At 40.8% G+C, this 13471-nt stretch overlaps 1 protein-coding gene across 1 annotated transcript; it reads left to right on the top strand.

Annotated features, from left to right (window-relative positions):
- Positions 1–12157: 12157 nt before the first annotated feature.
- LOC130724924 (toll/interleukin-1 receptor-like protein) lies at positions 12158–12826 on the top strand. Its single transcript, XM_057576189.1, has 3 exons — positions 12158–12367; positions 12438–12506; positions 12743–12826. The coding sequence occupies exons 1-3, from the start codon at positions 12158–12160 to the stop codon at positions 12824–12826; spliced, it is 363 nt and encodes a 120-aa protein (XP_057432172.1).
- The last annotated feature ends 645 nt before the right edge of the window (positions 12827–13471 follow it).

Below are 13471 nucleotides of genomic sequence, written 5' to 3' on the forward strand. Positions count from 1 at the left end.
CCAAGCTCTCTAATTCACAGAGGAAGACCAAAGAAGAAGAAAGATCTGGTCAGAATAAAGGAGTGCAGTGTCATGAATGTGAAGGATATGGTCATATCAGGTCTGAATGCGCCACCTATCTAAAGAAGCAGAAGAAAGGTATGATGGTAACTTGGTCAGATGAAGACACTGAAGATGAGGAGGAGATATCTGCAAACAAAGTCAATGCTTTCTCTGGAACCATCTATGAGTCTGATACAAGTGATGAGGACATTACAGATGAGGAATTGGCTGAGACTTACAAGCTGCTACACATCAAGTGGGAAGAAGCATGTAAACTTGTGAGAGAAAAGCAAAGTGAGATAGATCAACTTGTCTCTCAAAATGAAAGGCTGAAAGAGCTCAGCACAAAGCTGAAGGAAGATATGGAGGAATGGCAAAGTAAGTTCAATAATGCTGATGTTGTTGAAAAGGCTAATCTAGTGTTGATTAATGCAGGACTTCAAGAGGAAGTGGCAACTCTGACAAGAAAGCTTGAAGCTACTCACAAATCTGTTAGAATGTTGAACAGTGGTTCTGATATGCTTGACGAAATTTGAAAGAAACTAGCAAGCAAGGAGGGAGTCTGAAGGGAATTGGCTTTGACTATAAAACAGCAAACAAAGGAAATCAGAAAGGTTCAAAGAAATTTGTGTCTGCTGCAAAACAAACTGAATTCAAGAAGCCCAGAAATTATCAGTTGTCAGATTCATTGCCTCGACATGTACCTCTGCATGTGAAACCCCAGCTTAAGCTTGACAAAACTGTACCTTGGAAGTGTCACTACTGTGGTAAGAATGGTCATATAAAGCCCTACTGTTACAGGTTATATGGTTATCCTCAGATGCACGAGAAAAAGTCTATTCAGATGAGGAAGCAATGGAAGCCCAAGGGTGAAGTCAGATGTCAGGTAGCCTACACGTCCTTCAGAGCATCATCAAAGGAAGATTGGTATTTTGATAGTGGCTGTTCAAAACACATGACAGGAAACAAGAGCTTCTTGCAAGACATCAGAAGTCACTCCACCAACTATGTTACTTTTGGAGATGGAGCTAAAGGAAAGATCAAGGGAGTAGGAAAACTTGTTAGCACAGAATCTCCTAACTTGAACAATGTGTTACTTGTGAATGGTTTAACAGCCAACCTAATCAGCATAAGTCAACTGTGTGATCAAGGATATGATGTGAAGTTCAATAAGATAGAATGTGTTGTGACCACTGATGATGAGAGAGTTGTGATGAGAGGAGTCAGATCAAAAGACAATTGTTATATGTGGACATCAGAAGAAAAAGCTCATGTTTCCAGATGTTTGTTAACTAAAGGAGATGAGGTGAATGTATGGCATCAAAGACTAGGACATCTCAACTACAGGAGCATGCAAAAGATTCTTGCAGATGAAGCAATAAGGGGATTGCCCAATTTGAGCTTGGGAGAAGGAAAACTATGTGGAGAATGTCAGATTGGTAAGCAAACCAAGGTGCCACACAAAATGCTCCAGCATCAGACCACGACAAAGGTTCTGGAATTGCTTCACATGGATCTCATGGGTCCCATGCAGGTTGAAAGCTTGGGAGGAAAAAGGTATGTGTTTGTCTGTGTAGATGATTTTTCAAGGTATACATGGGTTGAATTTATGAGAGAAAAATCAGAGACTTTTGAAATATTCAAGAATCTATGTATGAGACTTCAGAATGAGAAGGACTGTGTGATTGTGAGAATCAGAAGTGATCATGGAAGGGAGTTTGAGAATTCAAAATTCTTGGAGTTCTGTGGAACAGAAGGTATTAGTCATGAATTTTCTGCCCCCATCACTCCACAGCAGAATGGAATAGTTGAAAGGAAAAACAGAATTCTCCAGGAATCAGCTAGAGTAATGTTACATGCTAAGAAGATTCCGCACCAGTTCTGGGCTGAAGCTATGAGTACTGCCTGTTACATACATAATAGAGTCACCATCAGGGCAGGGACATCCACTACACAGTATGAGCTATGGAAAGGTAGAAAGCCGTCTGTAAAATACTTTCACATATTTGGAAGTAAATGTTATATCCTTGCAGACCGTGATCCTAAGAGGAAACTTGATCCTAGAAGTGATGAAGGAATTTTCATGGGGTATTCTATGAACAGCAAAGCTTATAGAGTTTTTAACTCTCGCACAAGGACTATTATGGAATCTGTGAATGTGACTGTGGATGATGAACCAAGCAAGAAGGAAGAAACAGTTTTGAATGAAGATGATGATGGTGCTGATGTTCCAGCCGATGCTTCAGCAACCGCCCTCGACAATGAGTCAGAAACAAGTGCTGATGAAAAGGAAGACAAAGATATCACATCAAACAAAGCTCCATCAATCAGGGTTCAGAAGAATCATCCTCAAGAAAACATTATTGGGAATCTTCAAGAAGGGGTGACTATCAGATCCAGAAGTATGATTGCTCACAGTTGTTTCATCTCTAAGATAGAACCCAAGAATGTAAATGAAGCTCTCACTGATGAATACTGGATAAATGCTATGCAAGAGGAGCTAGAGCAGTTCAGGAGAAATGAAGTATGGGAGTTAGTGCCTAGGCCTGAAGAAGTAAACATCATTGGCACTAAGTGGATATTCAAGAACAAATCAGATGAAACTGGAACAGTCACAAGGAATAAAGCAAGGCTAGTGGCTCAAGGATATACTCATATAGAAGGAGTTGATTTTGATGAAACCTTTGCTCCAGTAGCTAGACTGGAATCTATAAGACTCTTGTTAGGTGTTGCTTGTCTCTTGAAGTTCAGACTTTATCAAATGGATGTGAAGAGTGCTTTTCTGAATGGCTATTTGAGTGAAGAAGTATATGTTGAACAACCTAAAGGGTTTATAGATCCACATCATCCAGATCATGTGTACAAACTGAGGAAAACATTGTATGGCTTGAAGCAAGCACCTAGGGCTTGGTATGAAAGGTTAACTGAATTCCTTGTAAGCAATGGTTACAGTAAGGGTGGAATTGATAAAACTCTGTTTGTGAAGAATGACAAAGGTAAGCTCATGATAGCACAGATTTATGTGGACGACATTGTCTTTGGAGGAATGTCGAACTCAATGGTGGAGCATTTCGTCCGACAAATGAAATCTGAATTTGAGATGAGCCTAGTTGGTGAATTGAACTATTTTCTAGGACTACAAGTGAAACAAATGGAGGATTCTATGTTCATATCACAGAGTAAGTATGCTAAAGGGCTAGTCAAGAAGTTTGGCCTTGAGAAGGCTGGTCACAAGAGAACTCCTGCTGCTACACACATCAAACTTTCCAAGGATGAACAGGGGGAAGATGTTGATCAAAGTCTCTATAGAAGCATGATTGGTAGCTTGTTGTATCTCACTGCTAGCAGACCATACATCACTTTTGCTGTCGGAGTTTGTGCTAGGTATTAGGCAGCTCCAAAAGCCAGTCATCTGCTACAAGTCAAGAGAATTATCAAGTACATCAATGGCACAAGTGACTATGGTATTCTCTATACTCATGATACAAATTCCTCTTTAGTTGGATTCTGTGATGCAGATTGGGCAGGTAGTGCAGATGATCGAAAGAGCACATCCGGTGGATGTTTCTTCCTAGGGAATAATTTGATTTCATGGTTTAGCAAGAAGCAGAATTGTGTCTCGTTGTCTACAGCTGAAGCAGAATATATTGCAGCAGGAAGTAGTTGTACACAACTCATGTGGATGAAGCAAATGCTAAAGGAGTATGATGTTGAACAGGATGTCATGACATTGTACTGCGACAATCTCAGTGCGATTAATATTTCTAAGAATCCCATACAACATAGCAGGACCAAGCATATTGACATTAGACATCATTTTATTAGAGACTTGGTGGAAGATAAAATTGTTAATTTGGATCATGTTACAACTGACAAGCAATTGGCTGATATTTTCACAAAACCCCTTGATGCAATCACTTTTGAAAAATTAAGAGGAAGTCTAGGGATTTGTCTTTCTGATGCATAGCAATTAGCATGCCCCAGTGTGTTAACGGCTAGTTTATTCTTGGTCATCACTAACTGCCGTTGTGACATCAGCAGAGAGAAAGTTATTTCATGGTTCACTTATCCTATAACTACCTCCAACGGGCAAATTGTGTTCTCTCAACCGCTTGTGCATCTATCTTCTTCCAGTCATATCATCTCTCATTTGCAATTCTATTTCGTTGTTCTGTACTCTGTTTGTATTTGCTTTCGATTCATCATGTCTCAAAGTTCAGGAAAGAAGGAATCTGTCAAGGCCAAGATTGAAAGAACTGCTAAAGGAGTCAAGTGTATGGGTTTGAAGAGTGATTCTTCTCAACCATCTTCTGTGCCCAAGAAAGCTCTCAAGAAGATGAGATCAAGAAACCCAACGTGTAAGGTCTACAAATCACAGGTCAAGAATAGCAAAGCTCTGAATGTTCCTATCCTTGAGGATGTTCCTGACGAAGAGGAAATCAATGATGAAAATTCTCCTGTGAAATCGCCCCCTGATGTTGTGCCTGATGTTGAGACATCTGGGTCTAAGGAAAGTTCTGCTCAAGAAAATTCTAGAAAGGATTCCACTTCTCATGAAGATTCAGGTGGTGCTACCCAGCCTGATATCTCTGTATCATCCTCTTCTAAGGATGCTGATTCAAAGAATGATAACTCTACGGGTATCAATTCTGAAGAGCCAATCCAGGCTTCAACCTCTGTTCAGGACATCTCTGATGATGCTTCTGATGATGTTCCTCTGACTGAGACTTTTGCTGATAGTGTTGCTGCGAGGATGAAGAAGAAAAGAAGGATTTCTTCTCCTGAAATCACTCCTACTCCATCAAAGAAATCCAGACAGGCCAGTGTGAAGATTAAGGGAAAGCAAAAGGAAGAAAAGACTCCCACTGAGAAGAAGAAGAGGAAGATTTCAGTTGAAGTTGAAGACTCAGGGTCAGATGTTGAAGTCGGTGTCCAGGACATTCGATCTTCTGAGAAAAAGAAGTTTTCTGGTAAGCGTATTCCTCAGAATGTTCCTGCTGTTCCTATTGATAGAGTGTCTTTCCACTTAGAAGAGAATGTTCAGAAGTGGAAGTTTGTTTGCAAGAGGAGAATGGCCAAGGAAAGGGAAGTTGGTTTTGATGTTCTTGAATGCAGAGATGTAATTGCTCTAATTGAGAAAGCAGGTCTGATGAAGACTATTCAGAATGTTGGAAGGTGCTATGAGAAGCTTGTGAGAGAGTTCTTGGTGAATCTCTCTGTTGATGTAGGACTTCCTGACAGTGCAGAATTCAGGAAAGTCTATGTGAGGGCTGAATGTGTGATGTTTTCACCTGCTGTTATCAATCAAGCACTTGGCAGAAGTGCTATTGAATTTGTTGATGAAGAAGTGTCCATGGATGATGTTGCCAAGGAGCTTACTGCAGGTCATGTGAAGAAGTGGCCCAGCAAGAAGTTGTTGTCTACTGGAAATCTCAGTGTGAAGTATGCTATTCTTAACAGGATTGGTGCTGTGAATTGGGTTCCTACTCAGCATACCTCTGGTGTTTCTGCAACGCTTTCCAAGTTGATCTACAGGATTGGCAAGTCTATTGCTTCTGATTTTGGAACTTTCGTGTTTGAGCAAACATTGAAGCATGCTGATACTTGTGCTGTGAAGCTGCCTGTGTCATTTCCTTCACTTCTTACTGAGATCATTCTGAAGCAACATCCTCAGATTCTCAGTGTAAGGCCCAAGTTTTAACGCTTTGGATAAGTGAATAAAATAAAAGAGTTTATTTGATTAAGATAAATTTGTGAAGGAAAAAGGTTCAGGAAAAGTCCAAGAATTTATCGAAAAACCGAAAGAGTTATAGCACGACTAACATACGCTTAATCCTAGGTCAAAGGTATCAGTGAATAGTTAATTTACGCTTTAGGACACGATGGAAACTAATTCCATAAATCCTCAGAGAAATGTTAGAACTTCTCTTTTCCGTCCTTAAACAACCATTTCGATGCGAAATCCTGGAAAGTACGAACGTCAAATTCCAATTCTCGGAAGTTTGCCGAAACGGAATCCCTGATAGTTCGAGAAAACCTAAGATCGACAGACGATGAGCTGCAAAAGAAGATTCCACCCGCGTTCTCCTATTTCTCTCGTCATTCCCAATCTTTCTTCAGAAGGAAGTTTTCTCATCCGACGATCACTGCAAAAAGTAGTTTTTCGGGATAATCCGACTTACACCGACTTATGCCGATTTTGGAATCTTTTGGTTTAATTCCAAGAATCCTGTTTTGAGTTCTGGAATTCTGTCGCCAGAACCTATCTTAGAATGCGCAGAGGAACGCGCAGGAAAAATCGGAATCGCAAAAAAATCATTTTTCCGTTTTTTCCAAAACCTATAAATAGCTCGAAAATTAGATTTTTTGAGAAAAAAACCCATTTCCCCTCCCCCAAAACCGCGAGCTTCTAGAGAGAGAGAGAGATCCGGATCTTCGTCGTTTCTTGCCCGTTTGCTTCACCGATCGTCACTAATCGAAGACCTCGAGGTAGGTAATCTATACTCTCCTTCGAATCGTCGTTTCTGTCCACTTCTCCTGCGACTTTCTGAGTTCAAAATTTTGAGGTTTTTGAAAAACTGTTCAAATCAGCTGATTTCAGCGTCTAAACTTCTTCCCTGCATGCTCCTGAGCGTGTTCTGCGGATTAGATTTTGTCAAATGTCGACGAAATGCCGCCGGGATCAATTTCTACCTTAAATACCCATTTTTCGGCAAAGTCGCAACCTTTACGCTCTAATCTATCGACTTGGCTTAGTGCTAGTAGGATTTGTCGTCATAAACGTCGTTGTGGACGTCCCCATCCAATTTGTTTTTCAAAAATCCAATTTTGAAATTTTGAGCTAAAAATAATGACCAAACTACCCCTATATCAGTTTTCGATCCGAAAATTTTTCCGAGCTTAGAACCGTCTTAGTTACGGCTTATGTTAACCTAGGAACCAAGTTTGATCGAAGAAAAATCGACCCTCCCAATTAAGGAAAGTGGCCGAGAGCTATACCAAGGGGGGAGGAAATCCGACTTTTTCGAAAACTTGTCTTAACGCGTTAGATTGTCGTACCACAGAGTTTGTAATGTACCGTGTAACCCTAGGACTTATTGCTTGCTGAGTTTCTGACTCAATGTGTTGATTTCTGTGATTTTGGCTTAAGTTTCTTTTGAGGAGTTTCCTGGAGATCAAGGCGAGGAACGTGAAGGAGGTTGTGAGGAAAACGCTGGAGGAGTTACAAGTGAGGGCTACTCTCTGAATTACTAGATAATGCTTTAGGTGTCGATGAAATTCGACTTGATTTATGTGTTATGCACCTAATTGCTAAATGTCTGAAATGATTTCTGAGGCTTCGGCCGAACTTGTTGAGTACTTGATGCCATGATATTGTGTGCTAAATGATTCACATGCTATGTGCTACATGGTTAACTTAGGATGTGTTGGAATATGCTGTTTATGCCTATTGGTTAAGCTGTTTCATTGATGCTATTCCACTCGTGCCTATGTTTCTGGAAAGTGAGGATTACGGGCAAGTCATGCCGAATTTTTATGAGATTTTGAGAGAGTTTGAAAGGACGAACGAAGTTCGGACCTTGTTATATTTTAATGGATCGAGACCTTCTCAGAAATTAATTGGGATTATGGGATCCCTGAAACTCATAGGAAGTATCATAAGACTAAACGAAATCTATTTTCTCAAAGAAAATTCATAAGACATTAATTAATCTCTAAACCCCTTGAACAATGATAACAACTTTAGATAAGAGCTTAGAGCCTGAATATTAGTCTTGAAGATATGAGAAGTGTCGTCGAGTCCAAGTCTTGAGGAAACTTACAAGTTTCCGAGTATGCTTATACTCTTTCGCTCGATGAGCAGTTTAATGTTTGGCTATCTAAAGTTTAGCCGGAGACTATAAGTTTCCAAGTACTTCGGTACCTTTTCGCTCGATGAGCAGTTTATTGATTGGCTATCTAAAGTTTAGCCGGAGACTATAAGTTTCCAAGTACTTCGGTACCTTTTCGCTCGATGAGCAGTTTATTGATTGGCTATCTAAAGTTTAGCCGGGAACCATGAGTTCCAAAGTACATTTTTTTTCTTTTTGATTAATTCATTTTGTCGCAGAATCGACGTTTGCCTTAGGGTAGGCTTTTTAGAGACAATAAGTTAGCTAGAACACGTGACGACGTGTCGAGTGAGGTCGGAGACGTTGTTTGGCTAATCACTTGCATTCATGCACTCATTTTGAGGTTAATACACGGCGTGATACCGGACCTCGGTGGATTCCAAAATGGTCATAAGACCCGGATTTCCATATTTAGGACACTACGGTGGTCCTTAGTAGCAGACGGAATGGCAGACCTACGGGTTCACTGCTGATCTGACTACTTTTGTGTGGTGTAAGAGACGCCCGAGCGGAATGGTCCCACTATGGCCGGTGTTAGGGCTGACTCGTTGGTGTCCATCCTTCTTCCGGAATGCATTTTGTTACCCAGCATTGCATTTCATGCAACATACATGCTGACTTAGTTGCTGAGTGTGATTGGTACCTGTTTATCCTATTTGAGGCATGCTAATTGTTATTATGATCTTTATATTCATTGTGATATATGCAACCCTAGGATGTTATCCCTAGACGTATAAGCCTGAGAGGCTAAATAATTATTACCCTATATATCTGGTTTTATTATTTATATAATTCTTTGGAGTTGACCCTCGCGTCTTCTATGTGTGTTTGGGCGGACTACGCCATTGTCAGTTGAGTATGGCGGACTGGTACGAGACGGTCGTCCCTTCGGGGGGGACCAGGTTTGAGATGTTGGACCAAGACACCCCGGGCTCATGGGTGGTCGACCCCGCTGGCCACCGAGCTATCTATTCGGGGCGAATAATGGAGGATCGCATTGACCGGATACCAAGCCTGACGCACGGAGTTTGGAGGCACTACACTATCAGCTTCAACTTGCCACCGGGTGTACACTGCGGACCTGGACTGGGAGTGCCACCACCACCGTCGCCTTCGGACGACGAGTACCCCTCGGAGGGGGTGCCTGTGGGAGAGACTTCTACAGGCACTAGTTCACCCACTGTCGCGGCTGCTATAGACTTGGGATCGGGTGCAGAACCCGCTCGACTAGCTGTGGAGACCGATGCAGTCATCAACATAGTCGTCTTGGATTCAAATTCAGACGACGATCTTGGGGATGCATAGTTGGGATTAGTGTAGGAGAAGCGTCTTGGCTCTGATGTTGAGTCTTTCTTTTTGGGCAGGGTAGGTCCCCGACCTTTAGCTTTTCTTGTGGTTCTCTTTACGGAAATCACAGAGAGTTGGTTGGGCTAAGAGGTCTTGTTTTAGGCCATCTGGGCTAACTCATTCTCATTTTGAGGGATAGTGTTGCAGACACTTGACTTTTCTTTTGGTTTGTACTTTTGCCTACGGGCGTTACTCTCTTTTACTTTCCGTCACTGGAGGTTTACTCGTGACGTGGTTTACAACTTACAGTGGGGGCTGTAATCATATTGTATATTAGTTCTGTTATCTTCGTTTTAGAGTTTCATCTCTTTCTGTCTTTACTTACATTATCGAAAAAAAAATAATTCACGTTTTTCCGCTTAAGTATTTCTTTTTGGTTACTAAAGTGACGCCACCGAAATCGGGGTGTTACACTCAGGGCTGATGATGTGGCTATGTCTCGTGGAGTTCCAATCACTTTGGATCAACGTTTGTTTCTGGAGCCACATGTGCTAGACATTGCCTTACCAACCAGCAGAACATCTGCTCCTCCAATGACTGAATCTGGCACTCAGGCCATAATTGCTGAATTACAGGAAGTTTCCAAGGCTTTGCAGGAGACAATCAGGGTGAGCACTGCCAGGAAGCTCAAAGTTGATGCTTTGCTACTCAAGCTGCAGGAAGATGAACGCCAAGGTGGTGTACAAAGTGCTGCTGCTACAGCTGCTCAGAAAGCGGGTAATGAAGAGGAGGAAGGATCTGAAGAAAGTGCAGACGAGTCTGGGGAGGAGTCCGGTTCTGAAGCCTAGTTTGCTTTGTTCTTTTGCTATTGTCTTTTGTTTTTTTGGTGCATCCTTTGCAAATTTGTGCTAAAAAGGGGGAGTAGGTCAGAAGTCTGTGATTTCAGAAGTTTGTGTATACTGTTCAGATGATTGAGTTTTCAGAAGTTTGCTGTGAAGTTGCTTCTGATTGTGTTAGCTCTGATAGTGTTGGCTATGTTTGTTTCAAGAGGCATTTTCTGTTAGCAGTATTTTGCTTCGTGTTAGCTCTGATAGTGTTGGCTATGTTTGTTTCAAGAGGCATTTTCTGTTAGCAGTATTTCTGATAGCTTATGTGTTGCTAACTTCTGATAGCAGTAGTTCTGAAACAATGCATTTGATTAGCAGTATTTCTGACAGCTTATGTGTTGCCAACTCCTGAAGGCAGTACTTCTGAAACGTTACTTCTGAAACGTTATTTCTGAAACGTTACTTCTGAAACGTTACTTCTGAAACGTTACTTCTGATAGTAGTACTTCTGATCATGTGCTGCCAGCTTCTGATGGTAGTATTTCTGATACTATGATGTACAAGCTGTTCTATTTTGGTATCATCATGTGCTGAGGCTGTTTGTATTTCTGGTTTTTTGTTTGTAAGTATTTTTGTTCCGACTATGTCTTCTGAAGTATGATAGTTGGTTGTGGAGTTGCATTAGTTGAGGGGGAGCTCTGACTAAGGGGGAGAATTGTTTCTCTTGTTTTTATCCTCTCTGATTGTGAGTTGTTTTAGACAAAATTTGACAAAGGGGGAGATTGTTGGAACATGTTGCCATGCATTTTGTCAAAACAACCGATTGTCGAAGCAGATGCCGTGGCTTCTGACCTCGTGAAACTAGGGCATCAGTCCTCAGTTTGTGTTTTTGTTGTGGGCCCTCTGAAGATTTACTGAAGATATGTTTTTGAGTTACTTGAGGAGCAAGTAGCTATTCCAGAAGGGTTTATTTGTTGGGTTGTTATTTGTTGAAACAATCTTTGTTCAAAGATTGGTTTCTATCTTTACTTGTGCAATAAGAAACCGAATCTATCAAGATTGCGTTTTGAATTGCTGTTACTGTAATCTGTTTCTTCAGCCCGTGCCAACCCTAAAGCCCATGCTACCGCTGCTGAAGTCTATAAAAGGATGAAGACCTAAAACATGAAGACGGTCGAAGCTGATAGAGAGAGATCGAGTGTTTTAGGATTTGTTATTGTGCTTTGTCCTTTGTTAGTTGTGAATCTGTCTTTGCTCACTGATTCTATAAAGCAAAGAGAGATTCTGTGTGTTTGATTGCGTTCAAACTCTACTTGTTCATTGTGTTTACCAATCACTGTGGCAGTGATTGAGAGAAAGTGAGAGGGGCTCTCATACTTAGGTTGAGATTCTAAGTAGAAATACACTGGGTAGATTAGGAAGTGAACTATGAACTGAGTTGTTCATGAGTGTCTGTAATTCCTGAATCTTGAGATAGTGGATTTCCTTTCTTTGGGTGCAAACCCTCCAGACGTAGGTGAAAGTTTTCACTGAACTGGGTTAATAATTACTGTGTGTTATTGTTTCTGTTGTTAAGTTTTGTTTTACTGTTAAGCGGTTGTCGAACCTCTTTCCCAGCATCGTGCAGAACAATCGTTTCAGAGGGAACCTGAATTACAGATCTCCTTGGTATGAGAAACCTAGGCCTTTTGTTTTTTAAGGTAGTTCTTAAAAAAAGTTACATTTTAGAACAACTTACAAATTTTTGAAAGGAGGGAGTATTTAGATAATTTTTTATTATTTAAAGTGTGTGTAATATTCATTGACCAATTTTTGTTAGGTTTGAATTTGCATCCAATCTTAAATTTGAAATTTGGGTCACTTAGTCCTTAGAAGATCTTTAAACCTCTCCACGCTTCATAGAGTGATTCTCCCTTGAATCATGTGATTATTTATTATTTTATCCTGAATAAAAAAGTCCGAAAGGTGATCAGATGCAAGTGCGAAGCATTAGAGATCAACTTGTTTGTTTTGAAAAGTGACCCATTGACTTAACTAGAGTTCCCACTCGCATGGCAGCTGGCATGACAAATTAACAATACCAAGTTAATTATCATTCATACATAGAAGATGGCAAATGAAGGTGATCACAACGGTGAACCCACATGGGGCTATGATGTTTTCATCTGTTTTAGAGGGGAAGACACACGGTACACCTTCACAGGCAACCTCTACAATGCTTTGTGCCAGAAGAAAGTGAAAACCTTCATGGATGACAAGGGGTTGAAAAGTGGCGACCATATTTCCTCTATTCTTAAAGCCTTGGAAAATTCAAGGCTAGTAGTTGTTGTTTTTTCCCAAGACTTTGCATCTTCCACATACTGTCTTGACTCTTGATGAAGTTGTGCAGATCACTGAGAACATGGAGAAGAAGAATCAACTAGTTTTTCCAATCTTTTACGACGTGGATCCATCTGTTGTAAGTTGTGAAAGTACTGAGAGTAGCTATGGAAAAACCTTGGCTGTGTTGAATTCAATCACTGAATTCCTAACTCAATCACACACACACAACATTCAATGCTAGGGCTCACAATCAATACAGAAAGAGAGTGGGGAAGAAGAAGCATTAACTACACTAATCACATAGAATTAGATGAGGGAATTCTCTTTATTATGATTCGGTAATCATTATCACAATGATTACTGCTTTTATAGCCTTTATCACATGAAGGACTAAAGTCATACAAGTTATCCTCATCAAGGACTAAACTACAAACAGTATGTAAGATAAAGGACTAGTTCTGAATTAACCATACTACAACATTCCCTCCTAATTCAGAACTTCAACTGCAGAAACAATCTTCAGCTTTCTACACAGCTCATTAAACCGGTTAGCCCTTAAAGGCTTGGTAAACAAATCAGCAAGTTTCATTTCAGTTGGACAATGAACCAATTCCATATTACCCTTTGTCACCTGGTCTCTTAAGAAGTGAAACCTCGTCTCTATATGTTTACTTCTTCCATGAGCCACTGGATGCTTTGTCAGGTCAATAGCTGACTTATTATCTATCAACAGCTTCATTGTACTTGAGATCTTCAAACCCATCTCCTTCATCAACATGCTTATCCACAAGGCCTGACATGCGCTGAAAGAGGCTGCCACATACTCAGCTTCACATGATGACAAAGCTACAATAGGTTGCTTCTTTGAGCACCATGAAATTGGTGCATCCCCACAAAGGAACACATAACCTGTTGTACTCTTCCTGTCATCTTTGTCCCCACACCAATCAGAATCCACAAAACCACTTATCTCATGCTTCACATTGTAAGCTCTACTGGGAAATAATATACCATGATCTTGAGTGCCCTTGATGCATCTCAAGATTCTCTTTGCTGCCAGAAGGTGTGAGTCCTTAGGATCCTCCATGAACTTGCTAACTA

The sequence above is a fragment of the Lotus japonicus genome, chromosome 6, assembly GCF_012489685.1.
Source record: "Lotus japonicus ecotype B-129 chromosome 6, LjGifu_v1.2".
NCBI lineage: Eukaryota > Viridiplantae > Streptophyta > Magnoliopsida > Fabales > Fabaceae > Lotus > Lotus japonicus.

Bases quoted from the DNA above. Each gene is read 5' to 3' on its own strand.
- LOC130724924 (XM_057576189.1), top strand. From the start codon at position 12,158: ATGGCAAATGAAGGTGATCACAACGGTGAACCCACATGGGGCTATGAT. The intron at 12,368-12,437 runs GTAGTTGTTGTT...GAAGTTGTGCAG, and splicing joins CCTTGGAAAATTCAAGGCTA to ATCACTGAGAACATGGAGAA. The intron at 12,507-12,742 runs GTAAGTTGTGAA...CTGCTTTTATAG, and splicing joins ACGACGTGGATCCATCTGTT to CCTTTATCACATGAAGGACT.